At 43.8% G+C, this 22,163-nt stretch overlaps 2 protein-coding genes and 1 long non-coding RNA gene across 8 annotated transcripts in view; 1 reads left to right on the forward strand and 2 right to left on the reverse strand.

Moving 5' to 3' along the window:
* Window positions 1-2,278, reverse strand: part of RSF1 (remodeling and spacing factor 1) — a 138,440-nt gene extending 136,162 nt beyond the window's left edge. For both annotated transcript variants that reach the window (XR_012643116.1, XM_074983104.1), the window contains exon 1: window positions 2,074-2,278. Coding sequence is in view for 1 of the 2 variants with exons in the window: in XM_074983104.1 (XP_074839205.1) it covers window positions 2,074-2,272 (199 nt within the window). In the remaining variant the exon portion in view is untranslated. The remainder of the gene's footprint in view (window positions 1-2,073) is intronic.
* A 307-nt stretch (window positions 2,279-2,585) lies between these two features.
* On the forward strand, window positions 2,586-22,023 carry AAMDC (adipogenesis associated Mth938 domain containing). Of its 5 annotated transcripts, none has more exons than XM_074983193.1 (5): window positions 2,671-2,693; window positions 7,051-7,169; window positions 9,889-10,037; window positions 19,901-19,996; window positions 20,957-22,023. In XM_074983193.1, the coding sequence occupies exons 3-5, from the start codon at window positions 9,906-9,908 to the stop codon at window positions 21,095-21,097; spliced, it is 369 nt and encodes a 122-aa protein (XP_074839294.1). In that variant the 5' UTR covers window positions 2,671-2,693; window positions 7,051-7,169; window positions 9,889-9,905; the 3' UTR covers window positions 21,098-22,023. The 5 variants fall into 5 exon arrangements, with proteins under 5 accessions (XP_074839311.1, XP_074839294.1, XP_074839298.1 ...); XM_074983156.1 differs by lacking the exon at window positions 2,671-2,693 and adding an exon at window positions 2,714-2,821; XM_074983233.1 differs by lacking the exon at window positions 2,671-2,693 and adding an exon at window positions 2,714-2,821 and having other exon boundaries at window positions 9,945-10,037.
* LOC142006564 (uncharacterized) lies at window positions 14,282-21,064 on the reverse strand. The gene is made up of 3 exons (XR_012643663.1): window positions 20,936-21,064; window positions 15,148-15,340; window positions 14,282-14,736 (listed from the first exon to the last, which is right to left on the reverse strand). It is a non-coding gene; the product is annotated as an uncharacterized LOC142006564 (long non-coding RNA).
* Window positions 22,024-22,163: the final 140 nt, after the last annotated feature.

Raw genomic sequence — 22,163 nt, forward strand, 5'->3', positions numbered from 1 at the left:
TAAATTATCCGAGTTTTACTTCCCATGCTGAATTGCATACAGTAAACAAATACCAAATATTGGTGGGAGAAAAGGATTAACATATTTCAGTTTTAACAGTCAGCTTAGTAACAAACAAAAATTTTAAGTTTATGATCCCATAAAGCTTCTTTTAAAGGCTGCAAGCTAATTTTATAACTTAATGGAAATTAAATTTAGTCTTCACAACAGTATTACAAAAATAAAAAAGCCACATCCTTTAATAGGATGACAAAGAGTACAACATATGAAGAGGACAAAATTCCTCACAAACCTAGCTCAACGGTTTGCATTTCCCCCCCCCTTTTGGCATATAACCACCTCACACTTATTCCGCAAAACCATAAAAATAGTCTTGTAAACTTTTGTTTTCCCATATCCATACATTTCCTTCCCTGAAGTGCACAGCAACCCGTAAATGTGAGCACACAAACCTTTTAACAAATGTAAAAAAAAAAAAAAAAAAAAACTAGTGTTTTTAAGTGTTCCAATTTCCTCCAGTGTCGGGGCATATGTAAAAACATTTATTGCTTTATTTCCCATTCTTACTTAAGATCTAAGGGACCACAAATGGACGGAAATGTAACATCTTAGACAACCCATAATCCAACAGAACACAGAAACTTTCAATTAATAAACTATAAAGAAAAACTCTTGGTCACTGCCTATTAAAAGTGTTTTACTGACACATATGAAAGATTACCGTAAGGTTACAAGTCAGGTGTTTGTTTTTTTTTTGTTTTTTTTTTTAAAAAACCCACAACTCACTAACAAAAATCAAACTAAAATTGTGAAATAACTTCAAATGTTACTTTTCACCACAAATGTTAGTTTACTTTATTTTCAGTCAACTTGACTATGGTGTGTCATTTTAAAAATATTCCTTTACATACACAAAAAATTATGCTGGACCCTTAGGGAGGTAGGAAAACTCTTATTTGAACAAGTAGTAGTGTAGCAGACCCAGGCAATGGCCACTGCATTTACAAGTGTCTTGTTTGCATGAAAAAGCGATCCTGGACATCTTAAGGAGTTGTTAACTAAACCCACCTGGACTGATGTTTTGTTCCTGGATGCCACGAGGATACGAACACAACGTTCATATTGCACAAGCAAAAATTATACTCAGGAGAACAAATCGATGCAGTTGACCCGATTTGCAATAAACACACATGGAGGGGGCTGGGAGGGAAGGGAGGCTGTTGGACCAGCAGCAGCACAGAGCTGGGATTCTTAAGCAGTAGGAAGTTTCTATGGGGCCGGGAGAGCATGCGCCTTACGCTTCTCTGGTCACTATGTGGCAAGAGAGCACAAGCAACAACCACCGCACCAGTAACAGAGACCAAGAGCAACAAACACCTTTCCCTTCGCTATCCGCGCGTCTCTTCTTCCCCCGGTTCCTCTGCTGCCGTGCCCCTCCCCCGCCATCCCCTCCCACATCAGCGATGGGGGCCAGTGCAGCCTAACCATCCCATCCCCTACTGCTGCCCGCTGGGGCGGTCGGGGGAGAGATCAGAGTGAGTGAAGAGCAGCTTGAAAGAAGACAGGGAGCGTGTAACCCTTCCCTCGCCTGTCCAGGTGGGGAGCGAGACACGGGCCTACCCCCACCCCAACGGCAAGAGGAAGACGAGATGGAGATTGTACCTTATAGGGGGGCCGCAACGTCAGCCTGAGGGGGCCTGGTCCCCAACTCCTTCACACAGAGCTGGGGAGTGGGGGGAGCACACACGGTCTCACCACAGCTATGCGGGGGAGGGGGCGCGACCCACAGAGGGGGAGGGTAAACCCCCGGGGCAGGGAGCAGGCGCTGGAATAAGGCAGCCCTCCCCACACATGCTCCTCCGGTGGGACTGAGAAAAGAGAACCCTCCCCCCAGCAGCCGCTTCCCCTGGTCGGGGGGGGTAAGAAAGGGCACAGAAGTCTCCCCTCACCCCCAGCTTCACTCGGAAAGACGAGGCTCCTCCTCCCCCTCGGTGCGCTCCTCCCCCGAGGCCGCGGGGCGGGGGGAGAGCCCCCTGCCGGTCTGTGAGGGGAGGGGGCGTCCGGGCCGCTTACCCTGTTCGCCGGGCTCCTGAGGCGGCTGCAGGACGCGCTCTAGCTCGGGGAAGGGCAGCTCGGGCAGGTCCAGCAGCGCCCCGTAGCGCTCCAGGAAGGAGCACACCACGGCGAAGTTCGGCCACGAGCCGGGGTAGCACGGGCCCGCCGGGGGAGGGGGAGGCGGAGATGGAGCCGTAGGAGCCGCCGCCGCCGCCATCTTGGACCTGAGGATGGAGAAGGAGAGACGGGGAGGGAAGAGAGGGGGGCGCTGGCGAGCCGCGCTCGGAGGACCCCGTTTCCCGGCGCCACTATCCCACAATGCAACAGCAGGGTGCCGGCCAGAGCGGCCCTACCCGAGTTCTCCTCCCCAGCCTGACTCCTGTGACACGGGAACGAAAACAAGGCGGGGGAGGCAGGGAAGAGATGACGAGAGAGGGAGGTGGGGATAGAATCCAGGGTAGTCAATCAGAGCGAGACCGCACTTGCTACTCTCCGAGCGCGGGAGGAGGCGAGGCTATACCCCAGGGGGTGTGGCCAGTACCGGGGAGCTGGCCAATGAGCGGCGAAAGGGTGTGTCCAGAGGGGCAGAGGTCACTGCAGCAGGTCCTGCCAGGAGGGGGCGAGTGGAGGCCAAGCGTGTGAGTGTGGGGCTGCTCCCCAGGGGGCGTGGCTGTCTGGGAGGCAGGGTGGCTAAAGGGACAGCCCCCCGGGAGTGCCTGCCCGTCCCTCTGGCGTGGGCAGAGGTGAAGGGGCTGCTTGGGGAGGGGTGAGTAGGTGCTTCTTTCCCGGGAGGCGGTTAGATGTTAGCGTGGAAGGTGTGGAGTCAACTGGACTCTTCTCTCCCCGAGAGTGGCGGATAAATCGGGTTCCTGGAGAGGGGGGCTGGAGGGGGAAGGAGTAAATGGCGGTTTCCAGGAGGGGGATAAATACGTTTTGTAGGAGGGCTGGGGAGGGGCAAGTGGGGGTTTCCATGAGGGAGATAAATGGGATGGAGAGGGCTGGAATGGGAGGGGTAAATGGGTTTCCACAGACGGGGGACTGAAGCAGGAGGGGGATAAAGGGGGTTTCCCTGGGGCATGGAAGGCAGATTTTTTTCCCCTATCAGGAGGGGCCAACTGCCACAGAATCTACAAGTGCCAAGATTCCATTTTGTCTCCTGTTACAGAGGTGTCACCCCCAAAACCTCTTTCTTGCTGTGAGCCCATTCTGCCACTTTCGTGTTGGGTGGAATTTTGCTGAGCGGGTGGGGCTCAGCAAAGCAGAATAAGATATACTTTTGAGGAAGGATGATCTAGTAATGATAAGTTAGGTGGATACTTATTGTGCATAAGGGTAGCAGAATCTGACATTGGGTAAACACCAGTAGAAATAAGAATGTGTTTCTTCTGCTTTAGCAACCTAGCACAGCTGTTTGAATGCATCACTCATGGACAGTTGGCTGATTCCCATAAATTAGGCTCTTGTTCTCAATGCTGACATTCAGATGCATTGCTTAGGATGTAGTAAGAAGGAACTGTTTTCTCCTAGACTGCCCCATGGAGGAAGCAAGGCCTTGATCAGAAGTATTATCACTAGAGCAGTAACGAGACTAGAGGAAAGGTCTAAGCCTCAGCTTGATAAATACCAAATGTGTAATAGTCTTAAAAATAGGACACACCATCAAATGTCAGAGGCAATGAGTCCCATGTATCATTCCAACAAGACATTTAGAATAAGTTTCAAGAATTAAATTCCTTTCTTGCCACCTAAATTTCATGTTCCTTACTATCCCAATCCAGGGCATTTATGTAATCTTGCCCCTTGGTGTTTCTGTAGTAAATTCCTCTATTCTATCACCTTCCAACCCATACATTCCTGACAGTTCTTTGTTCACTTCTTTTTACCATTCTCAGCTTTGTGCCTTCTCTCATGGTCCCATATGCCTAAAGTAATCTGCTCACTACTTTACTTTCCCCAGATTAAACAATGAAGAAAAACCAATCAGTTCCTAACCCAGAACTTCATGATTCTTAAATATTAATTCTGCCTCCTCTTCTGATCCCCTTCTTTAATTCCATCTATCTGCCCTTGTTCCCTATATGACTTTGAAACCATTTTTTAGTCTTAAATGTCCCATAATTCAGATGTGCTCTCTCACTGCTGCAGCATGTCTTACCATTCCCCTTTTTCAAGTGCACAAAAAGTCACCTTATGTTACTTATCTGTTCATCCTTCTCACAGCAGTCTTGAGGAAATGTTACTGATTTCAATTCAGAGCATAGGGACTACTCTCTCCTATATTCAGTTCTTTGATGGTAGTTGAGTCCTTTCCTCATCCTCCTTGATTTCAAGCCAGCCTTGGATTTTTATGAACCACTCTGTCCTACATGATCTCAGCGCGTGATGGTTTTGGATTCCCTCCTGCCATACCTACCTTTTTGATCACTCTGCCTCTTATTACCAAAGTCTTACTCTACTGGGAGATAGGGGCGTAGGTGCTTTTGAAAATCCTATTTAAGAACATAAGTATGGTCATACTGTGTCAGCCCAAAGGTCAGCCTAGCCCACTATCTTGTCTTCTTATAATAGCCAATGCCAAGTGGCCCATAGGGAATAAACAGAACAGATAATTATCAAATGATCCATTCCCTGTTGGCCATTTCCAGCTTCTGACAAAGGCGAGGAATACCATTCCTGCCTCTCCTGGATAATAGCCATGAACAGACCTATCCTCCATGAGAATACAGTTGCATGTATCTGCATAGTTAGTTGCCTTTTAAGTTCCAGTAGGTTTAATTCCTGACCTTTTCCTGTTTCCTGTTTTCTTGTGTAAACTTCTGTCACACCTTAAAGGTACTTAACAGTATTATGCTGATGTTACCAATTGATGACATCCTATGACAGAGGTGGGCAATAATTTCGGATGAGGTGGGGGACACTCCAAGAATTTGATAAATGGTCAAGGGTCACACTCTGCTATGATACTAATGGAGGAGGTTGGAAATTGGGTGCAGAAGGGAGCTTGAGATAAGGGATTGGGGTGCAGGACACGGTGTGGGATCTGGGAGGCAGTTTGGGTGAGGGAGGATGTTGTGATGTGGGACAGAGGACTGGGATGTGGAACTGGTTGCATGGGTTTGGGTTGCAATCTGGGGCAGTGGGTTGAAGGAGCAGGTCTCGGGGTATGGGTTCAGGAGTTGAGACAGAGAGTTTTGGTTATGTAGGGTTGGAGGAAGAGGTTTGGGGGAGTGAGGGGCTGGGGTGCCAGAGGCAGGCTCAGCCCAGGAGATGCCTACCTGGGCATCTCCAAGCCAGAAGCCCAGTAGGTTCCTTGCCTTTCATGCACCAGCAGGTTGCTCAGAGCAGCCAGCTGTGGAGTCCTGTTTGTCTGTGAACAGCTGTGAGCCCAAGGGGGAAGGAGTACTTCAAGCTGCCTGTTCTTCAAACAGACAGTTCCCATTGGTTGGTAACCAGCCAATGAGAGGTGCATGATTGTGCTGGGGTGGTGGCAGTGCATAAAGCCCCTTACACCCTCCTCTGGGCTCCCCGCTATTCACAAACAAACAGGGCCAAGCAGTGGCTTTTCTGAGTGGGGGTGGGACAGGAAGGGAGCCTGACTGAGGTGCCTGGTGTGCCCACAGGTCTCATCCAGTGGCTTGGCAGGCCACATCTGGCCCATGGGCTGTATTTTGGCCAGCCTTGTCCTATATTTCTAATGATATCTTCTGTCCACCCTTTTTCCCTGTTTTGATCATCCAAAACATGCAATATCATCTTAACCAACTTTGTCAATGTCTCAGACTGTGAAATGGCAAACAAAGCATCTCCAGTACAACTCCCTTTCCACCTTTGACTTATGCCTCCTGCCATAACCTTGTTAGTATATAGCCTCCACTGACTGTAACCTAGGCATCATCCTTAATTTTAACTCTCTCTTCCCAAATTGCCTATGTTTGCAAATCTGCTTAACTCAGTCAGCTCCCTAGCACTGCCTCTGATGAGCATTCCATGGCTAGAATCCTTATCCAATCTTCCACTACATCTTGACTTGACAGTTGCAATTCATAGGAAAATAGGAATTACTGTAGCAGATCAGAAGGGAGCCTGGTATCCTGCCTCTGACTTTGCACAGTACTACGTCTCAAAAAACATACAGGGTCATCCATAGTGGACAGTTAAGAAATAGCATAATCATAGGGGAAGTTTCTTCCTAACCCCTGTCAGTTAGCAGGCAGTTTATTCCTAGAATAATGGAGGCTTCCTTATATTCCCTCTAAAAATAATTATTTCAAGTGCAACTTTTGGATGCATCTGTAGATGTCCTTATGAATTTTAATAAGCTGTATTAAAATTGTAGTAAATTGTAATATAAATTCATATCTTGTAATAAGTTCCATAGACTAATTCCCAATATATACATATTTCTTTCAACTAGTTTTAAGTTTGGTCTTCCAAATTTAGTAAATGCTTGCTTAATCTTAAATTATTGGAAGTGCAAATAGCTCCTGATCTATATTCTCTATCCAGTATTGGAGGGGTAGTCATGTTAGTCTGCATCTGTAACAGCAACAAAGGGTCCTGTGGCACCTTATAGACTAACAGAAAAGTTTTGAGCATGAGCTTTCGTGAGCACAGACTCACTTCATCAGATGCTGGTCTTGGAAATTCCCAAGATTTCCAAGACCAGCATCTGATGAAGTGAGTCTGTGCTCACGAAAGCTCATGCTCAAAACTTTTCTGTTAGTCTATAAGGTGCCACAGGACCCTTCGTTGCTGTTACATTCTCTGTCCAATTCACATCATGTCCCGTCAGTTATTCAGACACAGTTGTTTCAACCTCTTCCTAAGGAAATTTTTCCATCCCACCTAATCATTTATTGTCGCTATGAAGAGAAGTGTAACTCTCTTCTGTATAATCTTTAGCCTTTGCAACTCCATAATACTTGTTTCTTAGTAAACTCTCTGCCATTCAGAGCTAACTTCTATATGGTCTTTTCTATTGCTTTTCTTCTTTAGTCTGAGTGAGTGAATGGAGGGGAGTGACTAATCTCCTTTGTCCTGAGACGTGCCCTTCTTTATTCTTCTGCTGCTGCTGCCTCATTTGATTATCCACCTGAAAAGAAGCTGGCTCCAAGGTATTGCAGATGTGTACTGAGAGAACACAAACCTGGTTGAATTGTAGTCTTGTGCAGGGGACATGCTCTGTGCACAAAGCTAGCAGGCATCTTCCTGTAGTTGCAGAAGAATGCAAAAATAGTTACCCAATTATCATACTGTAAGCAAAAATGCTGAGGTAGTGTAAATCCTTTGCTGAGTCCCAAGTAGTGCTGTTTGTTCTTGATGTGACATTTGAGACAGCAAACTCAAATTCATTTTTGGCAGTCGAAGAAGAGTATCTGCTGTCTTGTAGCATAGTTTGCCTTGGTGTGTGTGAGGGGAGAGAGAGGTTGCAAAGTTGCTGTAATGTTATTTGAGCCTTTGTGCGACTATTAGCAGGTTTTCCCTTAAGATTTTTCAAGAGGACTGAAAATCTGTTATTCCAGAGATTGCTCCTTTGTGAGGACTCTCTTGTTAATCAGCAACAGTAGGCTTTCTGCAGTAGTTTTTAACTGTTGAATTTGTACAATTTTCATACAGGAAGGGGAAATGTTTTTCTGAGTGGAAATCTGGACAAATGAGAGTAGAGAATATAACTTTTAAGTGGGTGGTTGAATTCAATACATTTAATTAAGAAGCCTTTTTATTATTCACCAAATAGAGTCCACTCTTCAGATTAATTGGAACAAAATGGACAGAGCTCTCTTCAGTGCAGAGATAGTGTTTCAGTAGGAAACTAGTTGTTTTCAGAGAACCTCACTAACAAACTGGAACAGCAGAAAGACAAATCTCTAACATGGTAGTCTAACTTCTATCAAGCTGATCTAAAGTGACCCTATCATCTGTGTGATGAGCTGTAGAAGACTCATCAGAGATCCATCTCTGGTGCTATATTGACAAGGTAGTTTCCTCCATCCACTGTCCCTGATCCCTGTGTAAAGCAGACTGTGATGGGTGCATTAGAAATACCTCAAGTCGACTGAGAAAGGAATGATATAATAGCTTTCAGCAACCTCTTCTCTGTGCAGTGACCCCACTCGCTAAGAGGAGAAAAGGGAGAGTGGAAGAAAAAAATCCAGTACCCAAATATTTTTAAAAGTGAATCCTTTGTATAGCATACCACTCCCTTTCCTTGTGCTGAATACCTTTGAACCTTAATTCGAAGCTAATAAGGGAAGTATTTTGCATTTTATACTCCTTTTCTAACCCATTTTAGGCATCATAACCACCTGTCTGTGGTTGATATTACCACAGTACAGCGGTGAGCAGTAATTTTTGATGGGGGAGGGGCACTCCAAGAATGTGATAATTGAAGGGCTACACACCTCCATGACTGTGTGGGATCTGGGATGGAAGATGGGTATAGAAGGGAGCTTGTGATAAAGGATTGGGGTGCAGGATGGGGTGTGGGATCTGGGAGAGAGTATGGGTGAAGGAGGGGATTGCAACCTAGGTCAGGGGACTGGGGTGAAGAAGGGGATGCAGGAGTTTGGTTGTGACCTAGGGCAGGAAAGAGTTGTGGCCAGTGTTCCCTCTGCTTTTGTTTCCCATCCATGGGCAAAATAAATGTTATGTGCACCAAGGCATGTGTGGACGTGCACCACCAAGAGGAACAAATGCTGCACATGTGGATGGCTGTGGGTGCTCTGCTAATCATCTGGGAGGCATTTGAATCTCTCAGGGACATCCACCTAGCGCTCAGCTTGCAGGGAACACTGGTTCTGACCTGGGGCAGGGGATTGGGTGCAAGGTCTTGGAGTGGGTATGGGCTCAGGAGTGGGGACAGAAGGTTTGCATTAGATGGCGTAGGGGAGCAGCAATGGGGGAAGCAGAGGATGGGGAGAGGACAAAAACAGCTGGGGTGCCAGAGGCAGGCTCTGGCCATGAGATGCTTATCTGAGCAACTCCCTGTCAGCAACCAAGGAGATTCCCTACCTTCCATGCCCCAGCCCTCTGCTCAGAGCAGCTAGCTGTGAGGTCACCTGGTTCTCTGAACAGCTGTGATCCTGGAGGGGAAATTCAAGCTGCCTGTTTTTCAAACAGGCAACTCTCGTTGGCCAGAAACCAGCCAATGGTAGCTGCCAGACTGCTGGCAGTGGGAGCAGCACACAAAGCCTCTCTTCCCCTCCCCTCTAGGCTTGTAGCCATTTGCAGACAAACAGGGCCCCTCAGCCAGCTTTTATGAGTGGCATGCAGTGGCAGGACAGGCAGCAAGCCTGACTGAGGCTCAGCTGTACCCGCAGGACAGATCAAGCAACTTGACAGGCTGCATTTTGCCTGGCTCTACCTTAGTATCTGAGCATCAGCCAAGTATATATGGATTTAGTTTTGCAAATCCCCAGTGAATTAGAGAAGCAGTATCATGCTTGTTTTATTGGTGGGAATCTAAGACACCAAAAGATTAAATGTCTTGCCAGCGTCTCACATGAAGACTTTGTCAGAGTTGAGAACTGAACTGACATCTGCTGACCTCCAATCCAGTGCTTTTATCACAAGACTGTCCTTCCTTTCTTCTTCTTCATTCACATAGAAGAAAACTTTGGTGAAGCACTGGAATAGGTTACCTAGGCCAGTGGTGTAATCTCCATCTCTAGAAGTCTTTTCAAGTCCCGGCTTGACAAAGCCCTTACTGGGATGATTTAGCTGGGATTGCTCCTGCTTTTAGCAGGGGTTGGACTCGACCTCCTGAGGTCTCTTCCAACCCTGTGATTATATGATGCTATTATGGTGCCGTGTAGATAATGTTGTTTATTTCAGACCTTTTCAATTTGGCGATGACTTCTCCTGAAATTACTTCCCTTTCATGGGGTCAGATGATGGTGAAAGGTTGCTCTACAACCTACAAGGACTGCAAAGTGTGGCCAGGAGGGAGCCGGACCTGGGATTGGAGAGAAACTGGGACAAACGTAAGTACATGTTTAGTGGAGCTAAGAGCTTTCGTGGGAACAGTTACTGCTCTATTTACCAGTAGTGGGATCAAGAAATGCAGCTTCCAGATCTGGACACAGTATGATAACTCCTCACTGAATGTCTCATAGTTACATTACTTATCTGTTAGAGTGCTTGCTTAAAGTTGTGCAGTATTCCATCATAAAGTTGTTTGGCCGCCTGCTTTGTCCACTACTTGCAGGATTTTCTGGAAATACACCATGCCCTTGTGGGGTTTGGAACCAGAGTGGGTTGGCAGCACCATCAGCACCCGTAAGATTTCTAAAAGGCACTTTTGGAACCAAAGTTGTGTTGGCAACTCCCTGTCCCTCTCTCACATACTGCTGTGTTGCTCCTGTCCCTCTGCCTTGGAGCTGCTCCCAGGAGCCTTCTGGTTGGTGTGCAGGAGGTGGGAAAAGGGGCTGATGTCAGGATGTTACCTCTCCCTCCTCAAGATCCCCCTCTCCTCCCTCTCCACAAAGCTGGATATCTCAGCTACAGTCTTGTGTCTGGACTTCCTGATCTCCTTACAAGGGCAGTATGGTTGCAGAGAGGTAGCCATGTTAGTTTATCTTCACAAAACAACAAAGCAGTCTTGTAGCACTTTAAAGACTAACAAAATTTATTAGGCGATGCACTTTCGTGGAATAGATGCACTTCTTCAGATCTGACTTTTTCAGCTCAGAATTTTCCAGATCTGAAGAAGTGGTTGTGTCATCACCTAATAAATCATTTTGTTAGTCTTTAAAGTGCCACAGGACTGTTTTTTTGTTTTGTCAGGGCAGTGTACTTGAAATGGGGCCAGCATACTGAAAATGTGCTTTGCATGTCTCTGTCTGTCTTTCTCTCTCAAACACCCTACCACCCCCACACACTTGGCACTGTGCAGCCATGTATGCACAGTCCAGAGGGGAGAGTGGTGCACTCCAGTGGGTAATGTGGGTTCCTCATCATTTTCGGTTTCTGAGGAGGGGTGTTTGCAGCCCCTGTCATGTGCAGGGGTGACCAGAGGCAGGATTCTAGCAAGTGCACCAGACAAGTGCCCTTGCCCTGCCCCACCCACCAACCTCTTTCCACAAGAATGTGTTAACCTTTGAGGGCTTAGCTTAGTGCTAGCTCATTTAGTAGCAAGACATTCCCTGGGAAATATTCCACCATCTCAACCAAGCTTCACAGTCGTCATTGCTGTGCACAATAGTAAATTGTTTATATACATACACGGTATAAGTTTTACTGTCTTTTGTCTGATGGAAAAAAAATTCCCTAGAACCTAACCGTTGCTGTTTACATTAATTCTTAAGGGGAAATTGGATTCACTTAATGTCACTTAATGTCATTTTATTTAAAGTAGCATTTTTCAGGAACATAAATACAATGTTAAGTAAAGAGTTACTGTACTCCAGTTGAGGGTAGACTAGAGTGGAAGAATTACATATGTCTTGTTTACAACACTCCCCTTAATCCATCCCAAAATGCTGTTCCCTTTTTTTTGCAACAATGTCATGCTGTTGACTCATATTTAGCTTATGGTCTACTTCTGTGATCCCCAGATTCCTTTCTGCAGCACTTCTTCCTAAACAGTCAGTTCTCACTATATGCGTGCAGCTGATTGTTCCTTCCTGATTGGAGTATTTTGCATTTGCTCTTTTTGAATTTCATCCGAGTTACTTCAGACCATTTCACAAGTTCATTTGGATCATTTTGAATTTAAATCCTGTTCTCCCCTCCCAGATTGATATTGTCAATAATTTTTATAAACTACTCTCTCTGCCATTATCTATTCTAAATCACTGATGAAGATGTTGCATAGAACAGAAAGTGTTTCCTATAAACAGGGAGCTTGGACTGCTGCCCAGGAGAGATTCCAGTGCCACCAAGATGATTATCCATAACATGTGTTTCTACGGTGGTACACATCTGCACATGCCTTAGTGCAAAAAACAATTTTTTTCTGCCCATGGCTGTTAAAAATTAGAGGTAACACTGGAAATGATCCCTGTGGGCTGCCACTCAGTAAGTCCTTCCAACTTGACTGATATTTACTCTCTGGGAACCGTTTTACAACCACTTATATACACATCTTATAATAACACCCCATACATTATATTTCCCTAGTTTGTTTCTGAGAAGGGCACGTGAGACCATATCAAAAGCTAACAAGATTTACTACATCTACCACTTTCCTCCTGATCACAAGCCTTGTTACGCTGTCAAAAAAAGCTATTAGGTTGGTTTGAAAAATCTATGCTGTTACTTGTCACCTTATTATTTTCTAGGGCTGTGTCTAGACTAGCCCCCAACTTTGAAAGGGGCATGGTAATTAGGGTGTTGGGAGATTACTTAAGGGCTGCAGTGCATATGCAGAACTTAGTTAGGATAAATCTCCCTTACGGCAACTCTGAAGTGTGCAACTTCGAAGTGCCAGCTTGCATGTAGCCGCGGGTACTTCGAAGTGCCCACGCACTCAAAATTTTGAGGAGTAAAGGGACTTCAAGGGCTGACCCGCGACTACATGCAAGCTGGCACGTTGAAGTTTCACACTTTGAAGTTACCATGGGGGAGGTTTAGCCTCATGAAGTGCTGCATATGCACCACAGCACTTCCTTAGTAATCTCCCAACACCCTGATTACCATGCCCCCTTCAAAGTTGGAGGCTAGTCTAGACACAGCCTAGGTGTTTGCAATTTCATTGCTATTTGAAAACCATACAGTTAAATCAATACAATCTCTCTAATGTGGATGCAGATATAGGAATATATAAGTGTTTATATTGGTATAGGTATACTTTTACAGGAAGGGGAATAATATATACCAGGAGGAAGCATCTTTATGCTAATATAACTGTGTTCTCAAAGTAGAAGTTTTACTGATATAACCAGTGCTTTTTCGAGCCAGTAGAGTACTGGCAGTTCAGCAACCCCAGCTGCGGGACTGGTGGGCAGGGTTGGGGAGAGGATCTGCCTGGGTACTGGCTTTTTTTTTTTTTTTTAACTTATAAAAGGCACTGGGTATAACTATATCAGCAAAAAAAACCCCACACCCTCCAATCAAAAGTTAAATATCTCTAAAAGTTATATGTAGACCAGGACTAATACTCTTAGTCCTGAACCTACATTTATATCATATGTGGGCACACACAAAAACCCACTGAAAACAACTGGCTTAGGGCAAACCTAGTTGCAGGACTGGAGCCCTTGTTTAGGAGCTCAAAATAGAATAGTTAGAGAAATTTCTTCTAGCACTGAGTATTAATATGATACTTAACAGTTCATAGAGCCCTTTGTATAGTGATCTTAGGTGGGAGGCTAAGGGGAACGCAGATTTGAGAGACTCCATTCTATTTTTTATCGTGCTACTTCATTATGTAGAAGTATGGCTTGTTGAAAGTGAGTTGGGCCAGTCAGATTTTTTTCATTACATAAAACTGAGATCTTATCTACCCTGTTTTTTCCTTTAAGAATCTCGGGATGCCTGGAGAACTAGGACATTTATAATAGCAGAACAGCCATGCAAATGAAACATTGTTAATGGAACAGGAAGTGATTTGTAGTTAAGATTATTTCAATTAGTTAAGCTTATTTCACACCTGGGTTTTGTTAACACCTACAATATGGTTGGGATGAATATGTTGTTTATAAGGATTCAAACAAGCACCCTTCAACCAGGAGCAGTGGGTGAATCCCTGGCTTGGAAAGGCTAGACCCTAGCCCCATCCTTTGTGCCTGAGGCTTGCATCTTCCCCACCCCCGCAGTCATCGTCTCCTGCCCAAGTTAGTATCCACAGAGTGCCAGGAAATGCAACTCCAGCTCTCCAACAGGTCTCGCACATGAGTTCCCCCGTTGTAGCCGAACCCCTAACACTGGGGCAGGTGGCGCACGGGAGCACCCCAAGTCTCAGAGGAGCAGTGGAGCATGACCAGGACTACATCAAGCAGTTTGGGAAGGCAGAGCTGCCACCCCTGCCTTCCCAAGAAAGCTGAGAAAGCTCGAAGTCTGTAGCAGCTTCATCTAAGGACTCTTGCAAAAGGAGGGAAGACAAGATGTAACATTCCTGAAATCTAGTAAGGTTTTTAAAGAATTACAAAGAAAAAAACCAGACCTTTATACAAAGTACACCCGTATTTTTCTCTTTGTAAATCACTTTTAAAGCTCTGTACTGAAGTATAATTCTCCTGTTGCAGGTAGGGAAGCAAGCAAGGAGCAATTATGTGACTTGGCTGAGGTCATACAGCAAGCAGCAAAAGAGGGAATTCGAAAAAAAAAAGATTTTATAGCTCCAAAAGTGCTAGAAAAAGCATCTCTTTATTTGATTATAAACTGGAAGCAGTTGTGTGATATTCACAGCACTTTCCCCATGACCCACATCTGTTAGCCCAGACAAGGTTATGCTTCCTTTGGAGATGTTTCCATTGGTGGGGCTGAAGCCTGGTTGTGTCATCCAGGGTGACCCTCATGCTCTGTACTCTTGTTAGAAAAATTGCTTCCTTAGCTGCTGTGCTGACAAATTGATGCCTTGTAGGTAATTCTCTTCTCTCTGGGAAAACTGCATAACTGGCTCTGTAGGGTTCTGTAGCTTTAAGAACAAACAGTCCATGTAACCTTAACCCTGGGGGATAAAAGGCAGCCTCCCTGGCTGACTGCATTTCAGTGCCAGCTGTTAATGGGTGAGCAGGATTCCTGAGAGGTAAAGTGGAGAACAAAGGACAACAAATAAATTCTACTGCAGTTTCTCCCCCCACACACACACACTTCCAAGTCAGGTGAAATGACTGTCATAATGTATGTCCTCCCATAAGTTAGATCTCCACCCACACCCCCATGCAGCTTGGTTGTTAAGAAGCAGACAGTGCTCCCTCCTCAGAGCATCTTTGTGCAGGCAGAACAGAATCATTGTTGCTGTTTCAAAGCTTTTAACACAGGCAATGGACCTTCACCAGCTAATTATTATAATTACAATAAACCATACCTTTTCCTTTTGTTTAGGTCTAAGTGATTGTTGTTAAAGAACAGAAGGGTTTGTAGCATACCTCAAAGACCCATAAAGAATTTTCTTTTATAAACACACTTTTAAAAATGATGTAATGCTACCTGGCAAGGCTCTGTAACATGGTGAGCAGTGTAGGAAGGGAGCATTGAAACCTACATAAGCTTCTGGGTCTAGAGCAGCCTGATGGTTATGCCATGTTCCAAATGGTGATGATGATATTGCTGTAACATGGTGGTTTCTCCCACTTAGAACTTGAAGAGCCAATAAAAAGTTGGCTTCAGGTTAGAAAGGCTCCTATTTGTAAAAAAAAAAAAAGAAAAAAAAAAAAAAAGCACACAATAATTAAAGAACAGGGTTGACAAGCAACATAAAGAGATGCCTCATCCTCAGTGACTCTAATACTGAAGATTAGGTCAGAAAGGAATGTGGATGACCCAAACGATCAAAATATCCACTAGAGGGCACAGTTGGAAAATTAACCAGGTGTCTTCTACACTACGCGCAGCCTTTAGCGACATAGCCGTGTCCACTCAGCTGTGTCACTTAAAGTCTGGCACTGCAAAGGCTGTTTGGCACTTTTGCTGACAAAACACTTCAACCTCCTACCAGGGAACGGAGATCTTGTTTTCAACAAGAGAGCCTCCTGCTGACACCAAGGCCTTCACCCTGCCACTTGCGGAAGCAAAACTTTTTGTCTTTCAGGGGGAGGTTTTTTTTATAAGCACCTGTGAACGACAAAAGTGTTTTTCAAATGGCACTGTAAACGAAGCCAAGTGAAACAACAAGAGTCATGTTATTAAAATTATAAGATGATGCTTTGGCCTTACAATGAATAGGATGTTTTGAGAGGTGAAGAACTATTTCATGTCCATGCAAGTTAGCACACTGTCTGATCACCTGCATGTGCCTTTGATAGTTGTCTTACAGAATAATTGTACAAAGACCCACTACAGCACTGCCTACTATGTATGGAAAGCAAAACATGGGCTGTCATTCAGGCTCACGTTCTTCATAAAGAATATTTTAAACTCTTTAAAGATTTAAATAGATTAATGGTAACTGTTGAAAAGAGACTCTATTATAGCCAAATACAAAGCATAATTCTTATGTTTAAAGCTTATTTATGGCTAACCTTACACAGAACAAACAAAAGGAAAGTTAATGTAGGAAAAACAGTGGAAAAAGCACTGCAAAAATGTGAGTGGTTGATACATATTTTTTTTATTGGTTGGTTGGGTTTTGGTATTGGTCCCGTTTGTTAACGGGAATGAGTAAATCAGTCAATCTCCCATAAATATTTTAAGGAGATTAATCTCTTTAACTGAAACTATTATTTGGATTTAAACCTTCCTCTACCAAACACTGCAGCATTAGGATAGTACTAAAGAACTAGAATATGGAACAGACTAGGAACTGAAGTGAAACTGACCAATATAACTATCCCTACTGAATGAAATTCATAAAGTAAATAAGGATGTTAAAATGGTTAACCATTTGAAAGGATAGCACTTAACAGGTTAACAGTTTTAACCTGGGGCCTACTGCCCAGCCCCACCTCAGTCAGGAGGTCCCGTTGCCACCCCCATCATGGCCTGAGAGTCACAGTGCCTTGCCCAAGCTCCTCCACAGCTAAGGCTGTTCCAGCACAGCATGGCTGGCCACCCACCACGGGCAAGAGCCTGTTAACTGGTAAGCACACCAGTAAGCCTCATCCTTTTTAAGGGTGGGATAAACTTTACTCTGCCACAGTTGAGTAATATTATTGTCTTTAATAAGATTTTGCTAATTAATTTTTACAGTATTCCTTTTTCATGTGTTAGACATTAGCTGCCAGGACAAAATGCTTTAGAAATGACATGCCACGTGAAGGAGAGACAAAACTCTGTCGGGAAGGGTGCCATGTTCTGTTGATCCCAGTTTTGTCAACGAAACTCTGTAGTGTAGATGTAGCTATGGAGACTGAAAGCCCTCAACTCATCCCTTAAAATCCTATGGATTTTTTTAAGTGCCTTTGCCTGATTGTCCAGCTTGACGAGCCCACCAAACAGCTGTTGTGTGCGAGTACCCAACTTGTCATAGTGCCTACCTGATCCAGACTCACTACAGCCTGTAGACAAGAGATTTTGGATTTCCCTGGTCCATGGAGAAGCAGCTATGCACACACAGCTATGGACCAGCCCTAGAAAGTGCAGCAGTTACAAACACTGCCCAAAACATGATACAGTAAAAATACATGTGGCCACTCTGTTTTAATTACCCTTTTAAAAAATAATTTAACATCCACACCTAAGGTTCTCTCTCACTTTATGAACTGGAAATTAAAGCTCTTCAGGCATTTCGACACTACTAACGGTAATCTGGCAGTGGGGAAACAAAGTCCCTACTCATAACTTTCTGAACAGTCGTGTTCTTTCAGCCACCACCAATATCAGTGAAGTGTTCCAGATGATTCACCAATGCTTGCATACTCATAGAAAAGTAACAGAGGATTAGCTCTGTTCACCTGTAACTTCAAAAACAATGAGCAGACCTGTGGCAGCTTAGAGACTAACAAATGTATTAAGTCATGAGCTTTCATGGGTTTGTATTGATTAATTCCCTGACAAAGTGGTTTGATGCTAAAAATAGGGATTTGCTCTACCACAGTTTGGAACCTCAGCTGCCGCACATCCATCTTCTATGTCGTACACATTACCAAAGGTCATAGTCCTGTATAACCACGACAGTGGCTCTGAATACTTCCATGACAGTGGGTCCCCCCAGTAGATTTTTTGATTCCACAATGATTTTTTTTTCCATTCACCTGCAGCAACCTAGTGCTGCATGTCTCCACAGTGCAATAGCCATTCGCTTTTCAGTCAGTACAGACCTGCACCAGAAGGCAGGGGAAACATGTTACTGTTTTTATGTATGTGCATTCACACTTATACCGATTAATAGTTTTCACATTCTACACTTATTTTCCTACATCTGCCAAAGAGGGGTTTTTTTCATATGAACATAACTGAAATTTCCATTGGTTTGGATTACATTAGGCAGACTGGGGGCCCTGCTCACTGCAGGGATGAGAAGTGGGGCCTGATATGAAAAGTTTGTACACCCCTGTGCTAGATGATGGTGGGTTGCACATTGGAATACCTACCCTGGTGCACTGCACTGTGCATCCACACAAGGTCTACTGGTGAGAACCATTTGCGTGGGCAGTGTGTGTAAAGTGTGCATGCGCACATGTGATATACTAACGGTGGTGGCTTGGATGCATACCTCTCCTGGCTGGGGAGGGGACAGGGAGTAATTCTCACAATCTCCATATTTTCCCCCTCATTCCCTGACAGTGGAATGGGAGGAAAAACAACCAGCATCACAGTACATGACTGCTGTCCCCTGTGACCTCCCAACATGGCACCCTTGCCTTTGAATTTTCCTTTGAGGACAAGGCCTGAGAGGTCAAATATGGAGTGATCGTTTTGTGAAAAGCATTTGTCTATGAGTGTTATGATGTGTTTTTCTGTGTGTGAGCTCACTCAGAAACAGAATTAGTGTCTTCTTTCACCCACATAGTTGTTACGGGGCATTTGATACGCTGGATGAAGTACACCACCTGCGCTAGTATGTGTAAGACCTATGGATCTTAAAAGGTGCATTGATCATTGTATCAGTAGTGCTATGTCTGCATGTTCTGCATCTGTTATGGTGGTGTATGGTGCTACTTTGAGTTGATGTGTACTGATCTACAGCGCTTGCTTCTGCTGATGAGCTTGGCAAGGTTAGGAGGTCATTTAAAGGCAACAAGAGAGTACCAGGAAAGGTTAAGTATGAGTTGTTTGACAGCCTGTGGGGGTTCCAGTGTGGGGTGGTGGGTGACAAATGGAGGTGTGCAGTCAGAGCAAATGGAAGGGGAGGTTTTGTATTGAAGTGCATTCTTTCAGGGGGGTGTGAGTGGCTCATTCCACAGTGCAATGTATGTCTCTGGGGGAGTGTTCTTGTTTAGTAAGAACAGTTTTAATTGGATTAAGAGGTGTATCTGAGACTCTATTCTGAGTACATTCTGTGATACCTGAGTGCCAGTAGGCATGAAGGTAAGTGTGATCATCTCTGGCTTTTGGGTATCATTGTCTGCAGGATTCCCTTGTGATGATCATGGTGTCTGGGTCTGTTGATTCTGCTGTGGGAGTGTTCTAGAGATGGATGGGTGGTGGTGGCTATCAAAGTTAACTCTGGAGGAAGTGAGTTATATCTCACAAAAGCTTATGCTCTAATACATTTATAAATCTTTAAAGTGCCACCAACTCCAGAGAGCACTTTTTCCGGAGAATGAAAATATCATTAATGTATCTTAGGTACACCTCAACAGTTTTGGGGTACAATTTTTCAGAAATTCTTAAGGTGGCCCCTGAAAACATTAGCATAGTGGGGAGCTATCCTAGTACCCATGGCTGTTCTCGTGATTTGGACAAAGTGCTTATAGTGGAATATAAAATTGTATGGATGAGGATGAAATGGGTAAATTTGGTGATGTTTGAAGTAGCTGAATGTTATCCATTATCTTGTAGATATTTGAGGCAGGCAGTGAGACTAGTGAGGGATGCTGGTGTACAGGGAGGTGACGTATTATGGCAAGGATGATGCTCTCAGGGAGTTGTTACTGTTGCAACCTTTCTGGAGGAAATTAACTGGGTCTGAATGGGTTTAAGAGTCCCACTCTTCCTTCAGTTACAAATTCCCGAGCCAGATAACAGTGAATCTGCCTGGGTTCCCTTTTTAACGTATCTTGTTTGTGTCCTTTGAAATTGCTAGTGTAACATAAAATGAATGTTGGGAAACTGTAGCACTTTTTTATTTCTTCAAACTTAGCATTCTCCAGGTGTGCAACCAGCTGATCTTGAAGAAGTTGTCAAGAAGGGAGTTAAAACTTTAGTGATTGGTCGTGGCATGAGCGAGGCCTTGCAGGTAGGTTTTTGGCCTATGACAACCACACCTTGGAACTGCTAGTTTTTCTTTAGGGAGAGATCATTTCTAACCTTCACAAACAGCCAAGGAGCCCTTATGAAAAAAGTTGTAAAAATACAGAGTCAGCATTTCAGGAGTAGACACATTTGCCAAAAGTAACCTCATTTGATACTGACACAGTGCGAGCCCAGTGCCAAGGCATAACTGGGTTTACAACCTGCAGTAAGAGCAGCAGCAATTAAATTCTTTCAACTATGTGTTAATTTTTAAACCCTTAAAACTGATTGTAAACCAGCTCCCCAGCCTGTTGCAGTAGGAGTCTGTCTTTGCCCTTGCTAGAAATTGTATTGCCACATGTCACTTCAGCAGAAAGCTCAATACATGGTGATCTTCAGTTAAGCTTCATTCTCTATGAGAAGTAGTCTGCTAGCTTTTTGAACGTGGTGGGCTGAGCGCAATAGGCAGAGGCATGCCTGCAGTACTCTACTCTTGGGAAGAGCTACATTCTCTTAACATGTATTAATTCACAGTCATTTGAACTGCTATCACCTGAATTTTCTCTGAATAGTACAGTTCAGAATTGTACCTAGGATCACATTGGAGAAGGAACACAAGATGGCTATGTGTTAGCTATTATTCTAATAATAAAATTATTATTTTATTTTAATATTTATTATTTTGTTTTAACTTTTATTTTAATTATTATTTGTTTGCCCGTGAAATAAAATTCCCTTTCTCTCCATTATAACAAATTAAGAAGTTTATTCCCACCATGTTACCAATTTGGTTACATCCACACATACCTTTATTTACCTTTAATTTTACCTTTTCCTTTAAAACTAGATGCAGTGAAGCATGTTTATGAACAAGTGCAGCCATTACTTGTTTCTCATAAGCAGATACAGTCTGCAAGAGAAAGAATCTAGCATTTTTTCTTACCTTTCCTTTTCTGTTCCTCAGGTACCAGCATCTACAGTGGAGTATCTCAAGAAAAATGGGATTGATGCTTTAGTCCTGCAAACAGAGAAGGCTGTGAAAGAGTACAATGCACTGGTTGCTAAAGGTGTCAAAGTGGGAGGTGTCTTCCATTCGACATGCTAATGAATATAACAATACAACCCTCTACCCCTTAGCCAAAAAGTATTGTGCCTTTTGACTGAATAAATGATAGTACTCAGTACTGTGGATTTATAGATCAAATTTTCCACTGTTCCAAAGCCTGGGTATGAGATGAAGACCTAGAACAGTGATGAGTAATTCAGCCATATGGAATTCAAATGACTCTTGTTGCTCACAAATCTTCTTCCACATTGCCGAATATGGTACACTATTTAGTCATGCTTTTCTACAACTGTGATTTTGACCCAATCCTCTAGCTGTTAAGGAGTAATTCATCCTCTGGCCAATAATGCTTGGTCTAATTGCTGACGTAAAATATGCACACTCTTAAATCTGGGTTGAAGAATGATGTCTCAGATAATTTCCTGATTTGCAATAGCTAGTGGATGATCACATTTGCTCACTACCATCATATGTCGGATTTGAAAGCAGCCAGGCCATTTTTGAGAGCTGTATAAAAATGGTGAAAAGCTCTGCTTTCCATTTCTAGTCTCCTGAGCTGTCTAAACACTTAGCAGCACATGCAGAATGGAATGATGGTGGATTTACTTCTTTGGGGGTGAATATTATTTCATAATTTAGCATTTGTAATTTTTATGTTTAATGAAAACAAGTCACTGAGAGCTAAAGAAAAGATAGATAGCCCTAGTTATAAAAAAGGTGAGCTGTATATAGTGATATGTAGTAGTACACATCACTAAGGAAAAAACTTCTGGTACTAGCAGTGTGATTAATTCAAACCCTGGCTTTATAATTAATGGAAATTAAAGCTATTGTACAGCATATTAGATTAGTCAGTCATTGCTAACTAGCTGGGGGACAGAGATTGGCATTTTTAGATCGGGGCTGTCAGTTGAATATTGAACACATGCATAGATTTTTAATAAAAGCTGCATATTTAAACCTAATTTAATGGCATCTCTTTTTCACTTTTCTGTTGGACTTACTATAGCATATGCTCAATTATAAATTTCCTGTAAGTCACAGAAGTTTTGTTCCATAAGGACCACTAGCTTTAACGTAAGTCTGCATCTTCTATGTATTACAC

Source organism: Carettochelys insculpta, chromosome 1 (genome assembly GCF_033958435.1).
Source record: "Carettochelys insculpta isolate YL-2023 chromosome 1, ASM3395843v1, whole genome shotgun sequence".
Lineage (NCBI taxonomy): Eukaryota > Metazoa > Chordata > Testudines > Carettochelyidae > Carettochelys > Carettochelys insculpta.